We start from the raw sequence: 17327 nt of genomic DNA, 5'->3' as shown, positions 1-17327 counted from the left end.
AAAAAAAAGCATTCACTATTTTTATATCTAAGAAAGAATAAATGTACAAGTCTTCATTTATGGCAATTAATTATATAGAGTAGTAACTTCCAAGCTAATTACACTTCTTGATTAATTTCTGAATATTTAATATTCAGACAATATTTACAAGCTATTGATATAAATATATAATAAAATGTTTATGTAATAAAAGATATGAGCCTTATATAAGTTTTGTTTTTTGGTTTGTTTGTTTTTTTAATCCCTCAATGGATGCCTCTGGCAGGTTATTCCATTAGTATATTCATTCCTAAGGTACCTAACACCTTATTTTGAAGATCCCTGTCCTAGAGGCATAAAAAAACACAACACTTAAAAAAGACAATATACTAACTTCTTTATCTCTTAATATAGACCCCTTCATAAAAACCTTACTACTCAGGAAAAATGTATGAGCTATAATTTGAGATTTCATTGTCGGAAAGGGCTCCATTGGCTTCAGAACTACCTATACTCTCATAGCTCCCAAATCTACCTTCAGGATTAAAATCATCTCGTTTCTCTTCTGTCTACAGTTGTCTACTAGATTATTCTGACTCTTACACAGCCTTCGGTAAGAGTAATTATATCTAATTTCTCTACAAACTACATGTCTTCTTCTAATAACCTAGCCATTTTACCTGTTAAAGACTTAGATAAAATAACAGTGCAGAGGCAGGCTGATCTCTGTGAGTTTGAGGCCAATCTGGTCTACAGAGCTAGTTCTAGGACAACCAAGGTTATACAAAGAAACCCTGTCTCAGGAAAAAAAAAATCAATCAATCAAACAAAAAATTACAAATACAAATAAGGAAATCTTAATACATTTATAATTCAGTATCCAAATATCAATAAAAGGTAAGATAATATTAAATTCCAAAGGAAACAAGTTACCATTTTTCTGTTGCTTCATAATACCATATGGATAAGTAAATAATGGCTCATAGCACTTTATCCGTCTAATTTCTGTAAGTATACCACACCTTTAAATAACAACTGGACTTAAAATCACACTGTGCTTCTCAAAGTTAGCTTGAGAAAGGCTGAGCAGCAGGACCTTCTCTCAAAAACAAGTCATTAAGTAGTCATGGTCTCTCTGGCACTTACTAGTGTTGGAGAATTCTGATCTGGCCAAAAAGACTCTGGAACAGGCCAGTGGCCTATAGGAACTCCGGTTTTAGGATTTGGCCTGACATATATGAGTTTGTGACAGCTATGCCAAGGCTGAGATCCAAAAGGTCTTGATATATCTGGCTGCCCGTCTATAAAAAAAAAGTTAGAACAAAAAAAAAAAAAACAACCACATTAGGGGACAAAAACGTAAATTAAATTACATCATTAATACTCAATGAAAAGTATTCTGGGGTCTGTTGATTTATGAAACTTTCCTCCATTTCTTAAGTAGAAGAATACCGTGACTGCTTAACAATTAAACTAGACTTTAGTTCACTAGCCAGTAAAATCTGCCCGTTTCAAATGTCAGTTCACCAGCCCAAAGATTTTACCTTTTTTTCACCCAATGAGAATACGCAAAACTAATCTCACAGTGAGTTTGATAAACTACATGCTTTCCCTGCCAGATGATAAAGGTAAATATCCACTTTGCATTCTTTATCCCTGTATATTCACTATCAAAACAGTAACAGGCACACAGTAAACAGCATCTAAGTATTACTAATGGTGGACCACCTATCTATCATGGGTTTAATCCACCATATACACAGTTAAAAGGCAAAACAACTTCAGAATTAAAGAATAATCATGGCAAAAGAAAAACTAGTTAAATTACCTTCAATCTAGAATAATTCTAGCAAAACAGAAATTCTCTTCAATAATTCAATAAACATTTTCTCAGTTTAGACTTAGGCCTAAACCAAACATTAAAAATAATTGTAAAGAAAATACGTTCTAATAACCTTTAAAATTTTTTGTTATATAAACTTGATACACCCATTGATTCACTAGACTTCCTGTCACCTGGTCCCTCTCTGTATCATCTTTGAGTGTTCCTATTAACTCACCCCATGAGCTGGGCGCCACGGCCTTTCTCTTCTCTCAATCATCCTCTAGCCTGTGCAAGTGCCACTGATACATTCTAATTCTGAAGCTATGGACAACTGCCATGGGATCTATGTAAGCCTTCAATCCACCGACTTTTATATATAGTTTATGGACACCAAACTGAGAATAAAGTCAGGTGGAACAGGACAGGATTCTCAAAAGAATCAACCAAACAGCAAATGCTGGCTCCTCATTTTGGTGCCCACACAACCCATTATGTCCTAAGCTCAGAAAAAAGCAGCTAAGAAAATGAATAAGCATCTCAGGTTGAACAGACAATTTCCAAGCATAGGAAAAACTATATATATATATATACGCACACACTAAAGTCAATGATCTTGAAGTAAAAGGAAAATATGAATTTGTCTATATAGACACTAAAAAGTTGTTTGGTTCTTTAAAACTTCGGACAACAATCTTTATTATAGAAAAGGTGATGCTCAGGCTGGAGAGATGGCTCAGAGGTTAAGAGCATTGCCTGCTCTTCCAAAGGTCCTGAGTTCAATTCCCAGCAACCACATGGTGGCTCACAACCATCAGTAATGGGGCCTGGTGCCCTCTTCTGGTCTGCAGGCAGACACACAAACAGAATATTGTATACATAATAAATAAATAAATATTTAAAAAAAGAAAAGGCGATGCTCCTAAACCACCAGTTTATACTGATATTCTTACTATCTTCCTTTCTGTACCAATAGCAATTGCGTACCCATGACAATTGGTTTTGTTAATCTTTAAATTTTATTTTGAGATAGGATCTCTCTTTGTAGCACTGGCCTTGAACTCAAGAGATCTATCCCTCTCTGCCCCCCAGATGCTTGGATTTAAAGTGTGCCACACCATACACAAGCTGCTCTTGTTGATCATAAGGCCAATACACACACACACACACACACACACACACACACACACACACACACACTCTGGGGGAGGTGTCTAGTTCTATTAATTCATTAAATCAAACTCAGAATTACTGTAAGAAAATACAACAATACCTTCTACAGGAGAAGGATCCGGTCCTGCCTTCTCAAAGTTTATTACCACTCCACTTTGTACTTTCTGCACCAAGGATTCCAGACACTGATTAAGCATTCTTGGAGAACACACAGAGTATGAGCGGCCTGAGACAAAAAGAACGAAGCAACTAGTTGTAAGAAGCCTACTTCCTGGAAGAACTACACTAGGTTTCTGACAACATTAACAGAAATTCAATGGAAAGGTTAAGTATTTCCCAATTTTAAGGAAGAATAAACAAAAATTATTATTTCCAAGCAATAATCTCATTGTAGGTATATAAGTATTTTCTTCTAACTATAGGTATATGGAACACAGAGAAACCCTGGACTGAGCAATTCACAAAGGGAAAAAGTCAAGTACCTACCTACCTTTATAAAGCACTGTTACCTCTGTTAGCCAATATAATTTATCATTAACAGACATACATACAGACATCTAGCAGTAATGAAATCTCTAAAACTCTTATTCTTGCTTAACAAAAGTTGTTGTCCCTAAAAACAAATGCTAAGTACAAGGAAAATAATAATTCAACTGATCTTCTGGCAGATTTTAAGTATTTTGCATTTATTTTAACGTATAGATAGTAGTAATGGGGTTAAGAATGAGTATTTTTTTAAGTTTCTTCTGAGGAGGTTACACTTGAAGCAGGAACCTGAAAAACAGAATGAACCACAAGAAGATCTGGAAGGAGAAAAAATAGTACCGAAAAAGACATACTATATGTGAGCTTACATGTGGAGTGCTAGATTTAGAGAGACATGCAGGGGGACATATTATCGACTAAGTGTCTTCCAGGCTATAGTAAGTATTGCCTATTTATCAAATATGAAAAGTCATTTTATAGGGTGGGAGGTCAGATTTCTTTATAGATCAGCTTTTTTTTTTTTTTTTCTTTTTCGAGACAGGGTTTTTCTCTCTGGCCTTGGCTGTCCTGGAACTCACTTTGTAGATCAGACTGGCCTAAAACTCAGAGATCTTCCTGCCACCCGAGTGCACATGTGCGTGCATGCGTGACATGTGCCACCACCACCCAGCTCAGATCAGCTTTTCCATGAGATAGTTTTATTGTACAGTAGAAAAGGGAAGCAGCAGGATCTGTAAGGGACCATAATGCTTTAGTGTGTCTAGGTTGCCAGATGTGGAGGAAGCAGGAAGTACTCTGACCCAAGGAAGAACCAAGGGTGATTGGGTGATTCCCAGGTGTTTCATTTGTCCTGAGTTGGAGAGATGAGCTACAGGGCTCCCAGTCACTTGTGCACTAGGTTTGGGGATGACAGCAAATTAAAAACACCCAACACACATATTACTCAAAGATAAAGGCACTTTGTGAAAAACTGCTTACAGATTTTTCTAGATTAAACAGGTAACTTTCTTTGTCCCTTTGGCTCTTTATTGTTGTACTCAGCTGACTCCAGGTCATGCATGACTTAAAGATGTACAATGCATTTCACTCTCCCAAGTTAAAATAACTGACTCTAGAGATTTTTATACTTTGGTATAAAAATTTGGTATAAAAATATAACAATTTGGTAGAAATTCTCAAACACTACAAGAGAAGAGATCTGACCTAAACAATACTCATAAAGAGGAACATTACACAGAATAAGGTTTAGTTTGTAAGGATAGAAAGAGTTGCTTTTTCTCTTTAACTAATTTCAGATCAATAGAATTTTATTTGTAAAATGATTTATTTAACCAGGTGGTGGTGGTGCACACTTTTAATCCCAGTACTCAGGAGGCAGAGGCAGGTGGATCTCTATGAGTTCAAGGCTAGCCTGGGCAACAGAGTGAGTTCCAGGACAGGCTCCAAAGCTACAGAAAAATCCTGTCTCAAAAAAGAGAAAAAAAAGTATTCATTTTTCTAACTTCTGTAAAAATCTTTAACAATTTTCACATTAAGATGACAACTTGTTTATATTTTCTAATCAATTAATTAATGGCTATCCACAACATTTCTATTCTAAGACAGGGATGTATTATGTAGTCAGCCCTAGCTGGTCAGGAACTCAAGAGATTGACCTGCCTATGTCTCCTCAGTGTTGGGATTAAAGTTATACATCGCTATATTAGCAAAATTACTGGTGATCTTTGTAGACAACCTGTTTAACAACTTCAGATTTGTTACACCATTTGCTACATTAAATATAAAAAAATTAGCATTCATGAAATTTAACAATAAATATAGCTATTGACTTGTCAAGAATACAGACCATCAACACATACAATTTTAAAACTACAGGTCTGTGAATTTTTTTGAAAAAAAAAATAGACATACAAATTTTGATATGTACATATTAGCACATTCAGAAAAACTGTTTTAAACCCCTGAATTACTACCAGCAAAAATCTTACCTCCTGTCACTTCACACATTGGTGTGATGGCAGAATCATCCAAAGGCACACCTGTCAACTGTTCTGATTCTACTGACATGGTGCCAGGCAACCGCAGCACTAAAGCAAATAGTCTCTGATCCCAACGAAAAGGTTCCTTGGTCAATTCACTTCCAGGCAAAGGAGAATTAAGAGGTAAATGAAGCTGAAAGTAATGAAGAAAATATAATAAGTTCTCCACAGTCTTTTTATTTTAATTTTTAAAGATTATTTTATTATTGTATATGTATAGGTACTTTGCTTGTATGTATGTCTGGTTTCCATGCGAATGCCTGGTACTCATGGAAACCAGGAAGGGCATCAGATCCTCTAGAACTGGACTTAGAGATGATTGTAAACTGTCCCATGGGTGCTGGCAATTCAACCTCAGTCTTCTGGAAGAGCAATCAGTGCTCTTTTTGAACCATTTCTCCAACCACCCACACTGTATTTTAAATCAACTTTAAAAACACATCAAAACTGCACTTGAGTCTCTTATCACTCTAAAAAAACCAAGTTTCAGAAGTAAAAGCTTCAGATTTACCTAGTAACATACACTACTTAACTATAAAAATCTTAAACTGAAAGACATCATCTGTATTACTGTAATGGCTCAGCAAAAAACTCACATTTGCCTCCCAGCCTCCATAATCAGGGGTACTCACAACTACTTCTAATTTCAGATTTTAGGAGATCCAACATCTCTGGCCTCTTTAGGTATATACCAACACACTCCTCTCTCCTCTCTCTCTCTCCTCTCTCTCTTTCTCTCTCTCTCTCTCACACACACACATACTCACTCACTCACTCACTCACTCACACACACACACACACCATAATTAAAAACAAGAATAAACCTTAAGAGGACTAGAGATGGCTCAGAGGTTAAAAGTACTGTTTGCTCTTTCAGAGGACCGAGATTTGATTCCCAGCAACCACATGGCAGTTCGCAACTGCTTGTAACTCAAATCAGGGATCTTTCTGGCCTTCAAGGGCACCAAGGCATGTACATGGTGCACAGACTTATATGCAGGCCAAATACTCATACACATAAAAATAAATAATTAATTTTTAGAAGAAATTTTAAAAACAAAGCTAACAAAAAACTTTACTAATCATTGTGTCTAGCATACAGTCTTAAAGCACAGTCTACTAGCACGAGCCCTTGGATGAGAAGTACTGGTGTAGTACAACTCTCACAAGTGTGTAGCACACTTTCTAGAATAGAAATCAAGCATTTGAAGGGATTGTTAAGTCAGTATAGAAACTCAAGTCTTAAATCAGGATAGAACTGACAGAAGACCCCAATTTAATCAATTTCATAAATCTCAATGTAAAATTTCACACACACACACACACACAGAGATAAGTAAATAAACAGATTTAAAAGCACTAATTAAAAAGACACTGGCTGAAGAAGTTTTCAATTGTTAATTCAATGCTCTTAGAGGAGGCACAGAACCTCAAGCATTCAGGGCCAGAAAAGGCTCTACTGGAACATCTAATACACAACTCATGCAATGATAAACACCTGCAGCTCTGACAGCATCAAACAATGAGAAGTCTAAAATGTATGTCTAATTAAGAAAAAAAGTCTCCTACTATTAGTGTGTGCGGTTTGATGGTTGCCTTGAGTTTTAGCAATGTTTCTTTTATGTACGTGGGTGCTTTTATATGAGGGGCATAGATGTTCAGGATTGAGACTTAATCCTGATGAACTGTTTCTGTTAGGAGTATAAAATGCCCCTCTCCATCTCTTCTGATTGATTTAAGTTTGAAGTCAACTTTGTTAGAAATTAGTATGGCCACAGCTGCTTGTTTCTTGGGTCCATTTGCTTCTATGTCCACCTTCCTATATATGGACGGAGTGGGGAGGACCTAGGACTTACCACAGGGCAGGGAACCCTGACTGCTCTTTGGACTGAAGAGGGAGGGGGAGAAGAGTGGGGGGAGGGGGAGAAGAGTGGGAGGAGGGGGAGGAAAATGGGAGGCTGGGAGGAGGCGGAAACTTGTTTTTTTTTTTCGTTTTCTCAATAAAAAAAATTCATAAGAAAAAAAAGTCATGAGAATATTTTCAAGTATTTTACACATGGTTATTTCAATTTTATAAAACTATCCACTCATGTGCTTGTTGTGTTTCTTATTCACTCCCCTGAGTATCACCTTCTCATCTCCCAGGGCATGGGAACATTTGAGTAAAAAGAAAAATAATGGCTGGCAAACAGGAACAGGGAAAAAAAAAAATCTGAGAAGACTGCATTCATTATTCAACCTAAAAGCTGAAATCCTAGTTAGCATTAGTCACTAAGGGGAAGAATCTTCATAAATATACAGACTTTCAGAATTTTTTTTAAAAAATGTGCATAAATAAAACACAAAATGGATCATTATAAAAATATGCAATGAAAATGAATACTTCCTAAAATTAAAAAATAGAAAAGTACTCATGTGGAAATTCAAATGGCTAACAACACATGTAAAGAGGATAAAGTATACTAGTTACCAGATAATACAAATTGAAATATCTAGGAATGCTATTTCATACTTATAATATCAGCAAAAATAATAAGAATACAAAGCTTGTAAGAATGTTCCCACACTGCTGGTGGGCTGGCAAATATCTGGCCATCTGGAGGACAATGATGTCATTTGGCAGAATTGAAGATAAGTACAGACCACAGAAATGCCACCACCCAGAGACATCTTCATTTTTATAAAAAGTTTGGACAAAAAATATTAGTGTGTATAATCAGTGGTATTTAGCATGAATGAGACCCTAGGTTCAATTTCCTCAAACTCTCATACAATGGTATTATCTGAAACAGAAAAAAAAATTGAAAAACCACCTATAGTTAAGTCCCATAAGACAATCAATATACAAATCTGTGGTCTGTTGTTCGTTTATACCACAGTTAAAGAGTAATTCAAATCTCAAAGATTTAGCATGGAGAGATCTCAAAATAGTACTTTTTAGAATATAACCTACTATATAAAAGAACATATAAATGTACAATTTGGTAAATTTTCAAATATAACATGACCTAACTGATGATCACCTTCAGGTACTACTTTTCCCAACTTATAATGTTCTTTGCAGATTTTGAACTTTATATACATGGAATTATAGAATACAGTCTTTTTGGCTTACAGCTTTCCTCCTCAATACTATAGGTTAAGTTTCTTAACGTTTTGCAGTTGGCTGTAAATCATTCCCACTGCTATACTGTATAAATATGTTGTGATTTATCCACTTTTGTTGAAATTCGGTATAATAGAAGATCTTTGTGATTTAAACCTGTTTTACCGCTCAATCAGAAGCCAAAAAAAATAATGACCTTTATCATAAAAAATTTGGAAGTTAGTACACCTGTATGTAAGTCCACTCAGAAAAGCTTGATGCAGGAGGATTCCCAAATGTGAGACCAGCCAAGACAATACAGAAGCATCTTATCTCCAAAGAGAAAAGAAATATTCCTAGTAGTGGTACTAAATTAAATCCCTATAAGCAATCTATGAAAAGAACTACCTGTTTCACTTCTGTTTCACCAAAGCTTAGTGCAAACTGTCTTTCATTAGCCATTCTAGTATGTGTGTGTAGTTTCAATTTTTCTGAGATCATAGAAGGTGATTTATCTTTTCATTCAATCATTGCTTGTTAGAGGAGGTTACCTGTTAGTTTCCCGAGCATCCGGAAACAAAATAATCACACAGAAATTGTATTAATTAAATAACTGCTTGTCCCATTAATTCTAACTTCTTATTGGCTAACTCTTACATCTTAATTTAACCCATCTCCATTAATCTTTGTTATCGCCACATGGCAGTGGCTTACTGGGTAAAGTTCCAACATCTGTGTCTGGCAGGGCTACACGGCTTCTCTCTTACTCTACCCTTCTTTCTCCCAGCATTCAGTTTAGTTTTCCCTGTCGACCTAAGTTCTGCCCTATCATGAGCTCAAGACAGTTTTCTTTATTCATAAATGGTAATCACAGCATACAGAGGGGAATCCCACATCAACTCGTCATTTCAATGTACTCTTTTTGTGATGTGCCTATTAAAGTCTTGGAGGTTTGTTTATTGATTTGTTGGTTTTTCTGGAATGGATTTCAAGGGTTGCAATATTCCAGACACCAGTATTGTTCTGGATATAGGTGCTGCAAATATCTTCTACTCTGTGACCACTTTCATTAGTTCAGCAGCATAATCATTTGATAAAATTTCTATTTTTTCTTTCACAATTAGTGCTTTTTATTGTCCTTATAAATCATGAAGATGTATCCCTTTTCTTCTAAAATTACTTTAGAACTTAATATTTAGAATTAAACCAGAATACAACTAGAATTGTTCGTGGTGTGTTTTAAGAGATACGGCTATCTAATTGACACAGTTCTCATTATATAAAAATCATCCTTTCAACACAGGCGTTTTTCTATGTTAAGTGGTTGTACATGTAATCAAGTATATTCTTCAGTCAAAAACATAATTTAGATGAGGAAATGGCAAAATGTAAATGATTTGAACAGAAAACCATCTCTATATAGCATTAAAGCAAACAAGTGTCATTTCCTGTATTCCAAAATATATATGTAGTAAAGGACAATATGGACCAGAAAACTGTACAAGAAGCACAAAAATGGCATTATGTAAGAAAATAAAGACTACACTCATAGCTGCACTGTTCTCTTCACTGTGCTCAAGTTCACAACAAAAAGAATACAACTAAGTAAATATGGCAAATTGTTTATATTACTTATTCTTATCCAAACTACTGCAGCACACTGCCATAACTGTGGAAACCAATGAAGTATTCAGGCAGGTATCCATTCTTCTTAAAAATAATGTCATTGTTTTTATGAAAAGCAAAGACAAAACTTCACGTGCTTCAATGAAATAGACAGATTAGATAACTAACCCTAAAAAGATTTCTGTTTGATCAGCTAACTAAAAAGTATGTGCAAATGCACTCATTTTTCCCCTAATGTAGCTACCAAATAAACATTAGGCAAATTTAGGTTTGGGTGATTTAAAGATGAAATAAAATAATGGTTCCAACATTATGAAAGCTTGGTGTGTGAGGAAAGAACTCATGATCCTTTAGGAATCTCTTTCTTAGATGTGTTTGAATTAAGCTAACAAACAGAAGGAAGAAAATTTAAAATCACAGTACCAGCAGCTTTAACATGGCTTAGACTAACTGGGTCAGCTAGCTCCCCTGTCTCTACAGCCTCATCCTAAGGTCAGCCTTGTTGCCATGCCTGTGAGTATTCAGGTATCTGTACTGACCTGCCTGCCCTTAGAGTCCTGACAGGATACTTCCTCAGCTGCAGCCACTAGGAGCACAACTGCTGTGCACATTCGCTATGCTCCCCTTTGCCTCCTATCTCCCTCTCTCTCCCACCACTCTTGTTCCCTGGAAGGGGTCTCTGGCCCCTTCTCTGCCTCTTTTTTCTCCTCTTCCGATAAATCAATGTGAGCCTTGTTGCATGGCGTGACTTCTCTTCACAGCGTGTTTAAATAAATTACAATAATGTACAAACTCAAGTCCTCATCCCTTGCAAAGCAAGCATTTTACTGGCTTATCTCCCCTGATGGTCTTACGTTTAACAATGGCTTGGATACTAGTTATCTGTGACCTTGCTGAAAGTGAACTAAAAATTCAATTTCAGTTTATTTAGTTATTTATAGGACGGGCACATATTAGGATATTAAAAGCCAAATAAATGTAAAAATGTTAGTTTTTAAGATTCTTTTTAAAGATTTATTTTATATTACTGTATATATGAGGGTTTTGTTTACATAAAAGTAGTCTTACATTAAGTGTGTGCCTATAGAGGCCAGAAGATTATCAGATCCCTTGGAATGGAGTTGACTGACTGGAAGGGATGACTGACTGTAAGCTGCCATATGGTAGATAGATTTTAGCTGTTTCACTTTTTATGGAAAACATATAAAATCTCAAATAACCAGAACGCTTACATTTTATTTACATTTTAAATTGCAGAATATAAGAAATAAACAGAAGGCAGAAAACAGTAAAAGAAGGTAAATTATTTTTCAGCCATCTCTAACTCTGGCATCTGAGCAGACATCTCCTGGTTGTAACTCAAATGGTTCTCAGATGAGGACCACACCATAGTCTGCAGAAACATACAGGACCCTGTATCTTCTCTGGCATGCTCTACTGACCAGCTCTATTGTGAAAGTTAATTCCAAGTATGCCCTTTCAGAATAGTACTTCCTACGTGAGCTTTAATGGCCTTGTTTACTTAGCGGCCTATCTTATTAGTTTAAGTGAGGGTACAGAGGACAACTGTTCCACCCCACCCCCCAATTACATCGTCAAATGAATTTCTGAAGAAAACACTGAAGAAGAGTTGTAAACCACCTTTTAGTGTCCTGCCAACAGAAACTGCTAGGTCTAAGGCAACACCATACAAACATAGACACAAATAGCTTCCATATAATAAGTGTGATGAAGCTGGACTTGTAGTGAATGCCTTTAATCAGGAAACAGAGGCAGACAGATATCTGTGAGCTCAAGGTCAGCCTGGTCTACACAGTGAGTTCCCTGCTAGTCAGGGCTACACAGTTTTAAAAAAGAAATCAAACAATAAAAGTGTGATGGATTATAAAACCAGGTAGTCCCATTTCCAGACATACAAGTGTTATTCTATCCCTGTATATATAGCTACCTCTCTAATTATCACATTTATGTGCACAGACATAAAGGATAAAGTATGAACTACAAAACCTGCCCAACACCTGGAACACAGATAGGGTAGATACAAATATTGCCTGTGCAGATACCATGGCAGCTATTTCTTCCTGTTTAGCATTCACAATGAAAATTTACTATATCAGACATAATTCCATTTACACCCACACAGAACACAGCCTCATAAATTCTTACCTTAACTGAGATATAGAAAAGAATGACTATATATCATTTCTTGCAATTTTTTTTACCCAACACACCAAACCATACTTTCTTTTGATAGTTTCTCCATTGGCCTAGTACCAATGAGCCTGGCAGAGAATCAAAGGTGAAATAAGATCTAACTGTTATCTGGTGAGACCTTTTTAGAAAGGAATTGAGATCATAAACCAAGTGGTGACTCAGGTTATTTAATAAAAGGGTAAATATGTTACACATTATAATGTCTTACCTTCACAATCATACAAGTAAATAACTATAGCATGAACAATCATAAATGCATGAACAAGGTACAACAGAGTAATTAATTATCTATGGGAAAATAAAGACTTCCCAACAAAGAGTAAAGAATGAAAAGCTTACTGAAAATTTACAACTGCACGGAGGATGGGAAGGTGACAAAGAGTGAGATAGTTATTAGAGACACAGGAGAAAACACTAGTCCCCAAACACGCACAGATACACACACGCACGCACGCGCATACACACACACACACACACACGAGAGTAAAAGCTACTTTAGAATAGATGGGATAAGAGAAAAAAAAGAGACTGGAGACTTTTAAGAACACCTTTAAGTTTGGCACAGTGGCTCAAACCTAAAATCCAGGCAAAAAGCTAAAAGAGAAGGATTACCACAACTTTAAAATCGGCCTGGGTTATGGAGTAAAACCTTAAGACCTCCAAAAGAGGAGGGGACACAGAGAAAAGGAAGGAAGTCACAAAGAAAGAGAAGTAGAAGGAAGAAAAGCAGGAGGGAGGGAGCAAAGGGAGTAGGGTAAGAGGGTAGGAAGAGGAAGGGGGGAGGAAAAGAAATAGAAGAATAAAAACAAGCACCACAATATTCAAGTAGACCTCAACAAGTGGTTTACAAATAAACAGGCAGGATTTTAGTAAAGGAAGAAGGAAACAACAGTTTAACATTCAGGGAAATCAGCAGTCCAGTTCAGGTCAAGCATAGAGAAGATAATATAAAGAAATAATAAGTACTTTTCTTCTAGTTATCTCCCAATCCACCTAATTCTTAACTATTCTTTTTGAGTTGCTGTGGTAAAAGCATGGTGTGGTCAAAATATTTTGAACTAAGTATTATAAAGCCTTGAGAGGCTTATTTCATCCTTGTGTGAAATGGAAACCATGTAAAAAAAACTTGAACTGGATTACTGTAAGACAGGGACACAGAAACTCCAGGAAAAAAGAAGCCAGGTACCTTAGCTGCTAGGCAGCACCAAAAGCCCAGATATGAACGTCAGACAGCTCACATAACCCAAAGAAATAAGTTGCTTTAAGCCCATTAAGTTTCAAGATAATATGTTATGCATCAAAGAATAACTATAGTTACCATCAAATATTGAGATTTCCTATTTGCCTTCACAAGAGCATGTGAAGTCTCCATCCGTCTGTCCGTCCGTCCATCTCCCCGTTGCCCCTTCCCTGCCCCCGCCAATTCCCTCTAGCTCTGTCACACTTTAGTATTTTCATGGTTTCCCTCCTTCTCTGGCTGCTCCTATCTTCCAGGCTCACCCTCACCCCTTTCTCAAACCCTAATACCTGGGCTTGAAATGTGAAAGATCGGCAAGCTTATGCTTGGGTCCTTGTCAGTTTACACTCAGCCCCAACCCACCTACTCATAGGTGTAAGTACTATCTAAATCTAGATCATATTCAACTTGAATATGTCCAGCCAAATTCTCTCTGCAGAATATCAAAGTCTTCCCCATATGACATTCACTTTTATGTTGTTGCTGTTTCTTTTTTCAAGACAGAGTTTCTCTGTGTAGGCTGTCCTGGAACTTGCTATGTAGACCAGGTTGAACTCAAACTCAAAGATCCACCTACCAACTACCTGAGGGTTAGGATTAAAGGAGCTTGCCACCACTGCCTGGCAATATTCACTCATAAAGGATTCCGAGATGCCTCAAAATCTAAACATTCTAAACTTAATTCATGATTTTTCTTCATCCATAAGTCTTATAATATTCTCTAGGCCAGGAAATGAATGGCATCATTATCATCTACAAAGCCATCTTCACGCCCCTTAAAAAGCCTTAAACACAATCTATGACAGTGAATTCTACTGATTTGACTTCCTAAACATTTCTTTAAATTGGGGGTTTGTCATCAGATACTAACAACCATAGCCTCAATGACCAGATCTAAAGTACACACTAATAGGATCTCCTAGCATATTCCTCCACACTCTACCCCCATTTGTTCCCAGTATTAGATGAGCTCAGTTCCACATACATACTAAATAAGCACTCTTCCACTGAGCTGGATACCATTCTATATTCCTCCCTTTGGGGGGGAAAATGATTATTACAAATTTACTTTCATTTACACAATTATTTTTTAACAATAATAATTTTTGTCGTCTCCACACCCAAAAAAGACTCCTGTTTGCTTTTGCTCTCCATTCTATGCTCAGACTCTAGTGTATCTAGATCATGTAAGCTAGTCAATAAATATGGCTGAATGAAAATGAAAGGATTAATATGACTGGGTAAAATGTGAAGCATTGAGAAATCTACTGGAGAACAGAAAGCAAGGAGATAGTTCAGCAGGATGATATACACAAAAGGCATACTTTAGGGAAATCCTGCCAACATGTGGCAGATTAAAAGCAGTCATGAAAAGAACTAGGCAAGCAAGAGGGAAGGCTCAGTAGATAAAAGATGAAGGCAAATACCCATACACTTAAAAAAAAAAAAGCCTGATCCCCAAAACCCACAAGGTAGAAGAAATGACTCTCACAAAATAACCTCTGCACACACACCATGGCACATATGTATCCCACATACAAAATTAATAAGTAAATAAATAAATAAATGTGATTTAATGAAAGGAAAACAGGACGAGGTGGTAGTAGCACACACTTGGGAAGGTTTTTAGTTCTAAAGACTAGGGAGGCAAAGGCAGGCGGATCTTTGTTAGTTCAAGGCCAGCCTGGCCTACAAAGCGAGCTCCTGAACAGCCAAGGCTGTTACACAGAGCAACCCCACATCAAAGAAAGAAAGCAAGGGAAAGAGAGGGAGAGGGACAGGGGGCGAGGGGTAGGATTCCCCTCTGTATGTTGTGACTACCACTGATTAACAAAGAAACTGCCTTAGCCTGTTGATGGGATAGAATTTAGGTAGGTGGGGAAAACTAAACTGAATGCTGGGAAGAAGAAGGGTGGAGTCAAGGAGAAGCCATAGAGCCTCAGCTGGAAACAGACACATTGAAATTTTGCTGGTAGGCCACGACCTCGTGGTGATGCACAGATTAATGGAGATGGGTTAAATTAAAATGTAAAAGTTAACTAGAAATGCTTAAGCTATTGGCCAAACAGTATTGCAAACAGTTTTTGTGTGATTATTTCTGGAGTCTGGGCAGACAGGAAACAAACAAGTGGCGTCCGAGAGAGAGAGAGAGAGAGAGAGAGAGAGAGAGAGAGAGAGAGAGAGAGAGAGAGAGAGAGAGAGAAGAAATGAGAAGGGAGGGGAGGGAAGAAAAACAAGTTGGAGAGGTAGCTCAGCAGTGTGGCAGCTCACAACCACCTGTAGCTGCAGGGGATCCAATTCTGGCCTCCTTAAGGCACCTGCACTCATGTGCACATACCCACACACTGCCATACACAATTGAAAAATAAAAATAAACAAATGTTTTATTAAAAGGAATGAACTAACACTTGTCTAACATGTGAGGCCTGAGGTCTAACTCTCAATATAGGGAAAAAAGGAAGGAAGGAAGGAAAAAAAGAAGGAAGGAAGGAAGGAAGGAAGGAAGGAAGGAAGGAAGGAAGGAAGGAGAAAGAAAAGGACCACAAAAACTAGCGGCAATGGGAAAAGAAAGAGTGTAGCAGACGAATGACTGCTAAAGAAAAAGACCTGACACCAAAGGCAGAGAAGGCATGACACAGAGCCTGATAATGTATCCTATAATCCTAATATCTATATTACCACAAATTGCAGGAACTACTTAACACATTCAAAAATACACCATATGAATCATGACTGAAAAAACTATAAGCCATGCCGGGCGGTGGTGGCGCACGCCTTTAATCCCAGCACCTGGGAGGCAGAGGCAGGCGGATCTCTGAGTTCGAGGCCAGGTTGGTCTACAAGAGCTAGTTCCAGGACAGGAACCAAAAGCTACGGAGAAACCCTGTCTCGAAAAATCAAAACAAACAAACAACAACAACAAAAACCTATAAGCCAAGCTCTAAACATCTCCAGCAACATACAAATCACGAGTATTTGGTGCAAATATACCTCCCCCCTTTGAGACAGAGTTTATCTATGTAACAATTCTAGCTGCCTGGAACTCACCTTGTAGACCATGCTGACCTTAAACTCACAGAGTGCCTCTGCCACCACGTTTTAAGAGTTTAGTTGCAGTTCCAGGACAACCTCTAAAGCTACAGAGAAACCCTGTCTCGAAAAACCAAAAAAAAAAAAAAAAAAAAAAAAGAGTTTAGTTGCAGCCTGGGTGGTGGTGGCGCACGCCTTTAATCCCAGCACTCAGGAGGCAGAGGCAGGTGATCTCTGTGAGTTTAAGGTCAGCCTGGTCTACAAGGGGAGTTCCAGGACAGCCAGGGTTACACAGAGGAAACCCTGTCTCAAAACAAAACAAAAGGGCAACTATACATATTAACTATATTCCAAACTATTCAGAACCCAGCATGAAACAGCTTGAAATAAATCATAAACTATTAAATCAGAAAGCTGTCAAAAAAAAATCAGTAAGTTGGCTAACAATTCTCAATTTACTGAATGAACCCATGTATAGCAAATACAACTCCATCAGATTCCTTTCTTTATTTAACTCTTCTAACAAATGTATTAACTATGACTCAAGACTTTAAATAATAGCAGCAATTTAATGTATTTCTTTGCTTGATAAAACGTAAGATTGAGCATACATAAAAATGTTCTCTCTCTCTCTCT

The 17327-nt window shown here is 37.2% G+C and overlaps 1 protein-coding gene across 4 annotated transcripts in view; it reads right to left on the bottom strand.

Annotated features, from left to right (window-relative positions):
• The window catches only part of Ints6 (integrator complex subunit 6), an 81024-nt gene that overhangs the window by 20348 nt on the left and 43349 nt on the right, over positions 1–17327 (bottom strand). For all 4 annotated transcript variants that reach the window (XM_005355545.2, XM_026783212.1, XM_005355547.3 and 1 more), the window contains 3 exons: positions 5449–5632; positions 3075–3200; positions 1126–1280 (listed from right to left, as the gene is read on the bottom strand). In XM_005355545.2, coding sequence (XP_005355602.1) covers positions 1126–1280; positions 3075–3200; positions 5449–5632 — 465 coding nt within the window. The remainder of the gene's footprint in view (positions 1–1125; positions 1281–3074; positions 3201–5448; positions 5633–17327) is intronic.

The sequence above is a fragment of the Microtus ochrogaster genome, chromosome 17, assembly GCF_000317375.1.
Source record: "Microtus ochrogaster isolate Prairie Vole_2 chromosome 17, MicOch1.0, whole genome shotgun sequence".
Taxonomy (NCBI): Eukaryota; Metazoa; Chordata; class Mammalia; order Rodentia; family Cricetidae; genus Microtus; species Microtus ochrogaster.
Note: the sequence above shows the minus strand (reverse complement) of the source record. Positions and strands in the feature narration are given on the sequence as shown.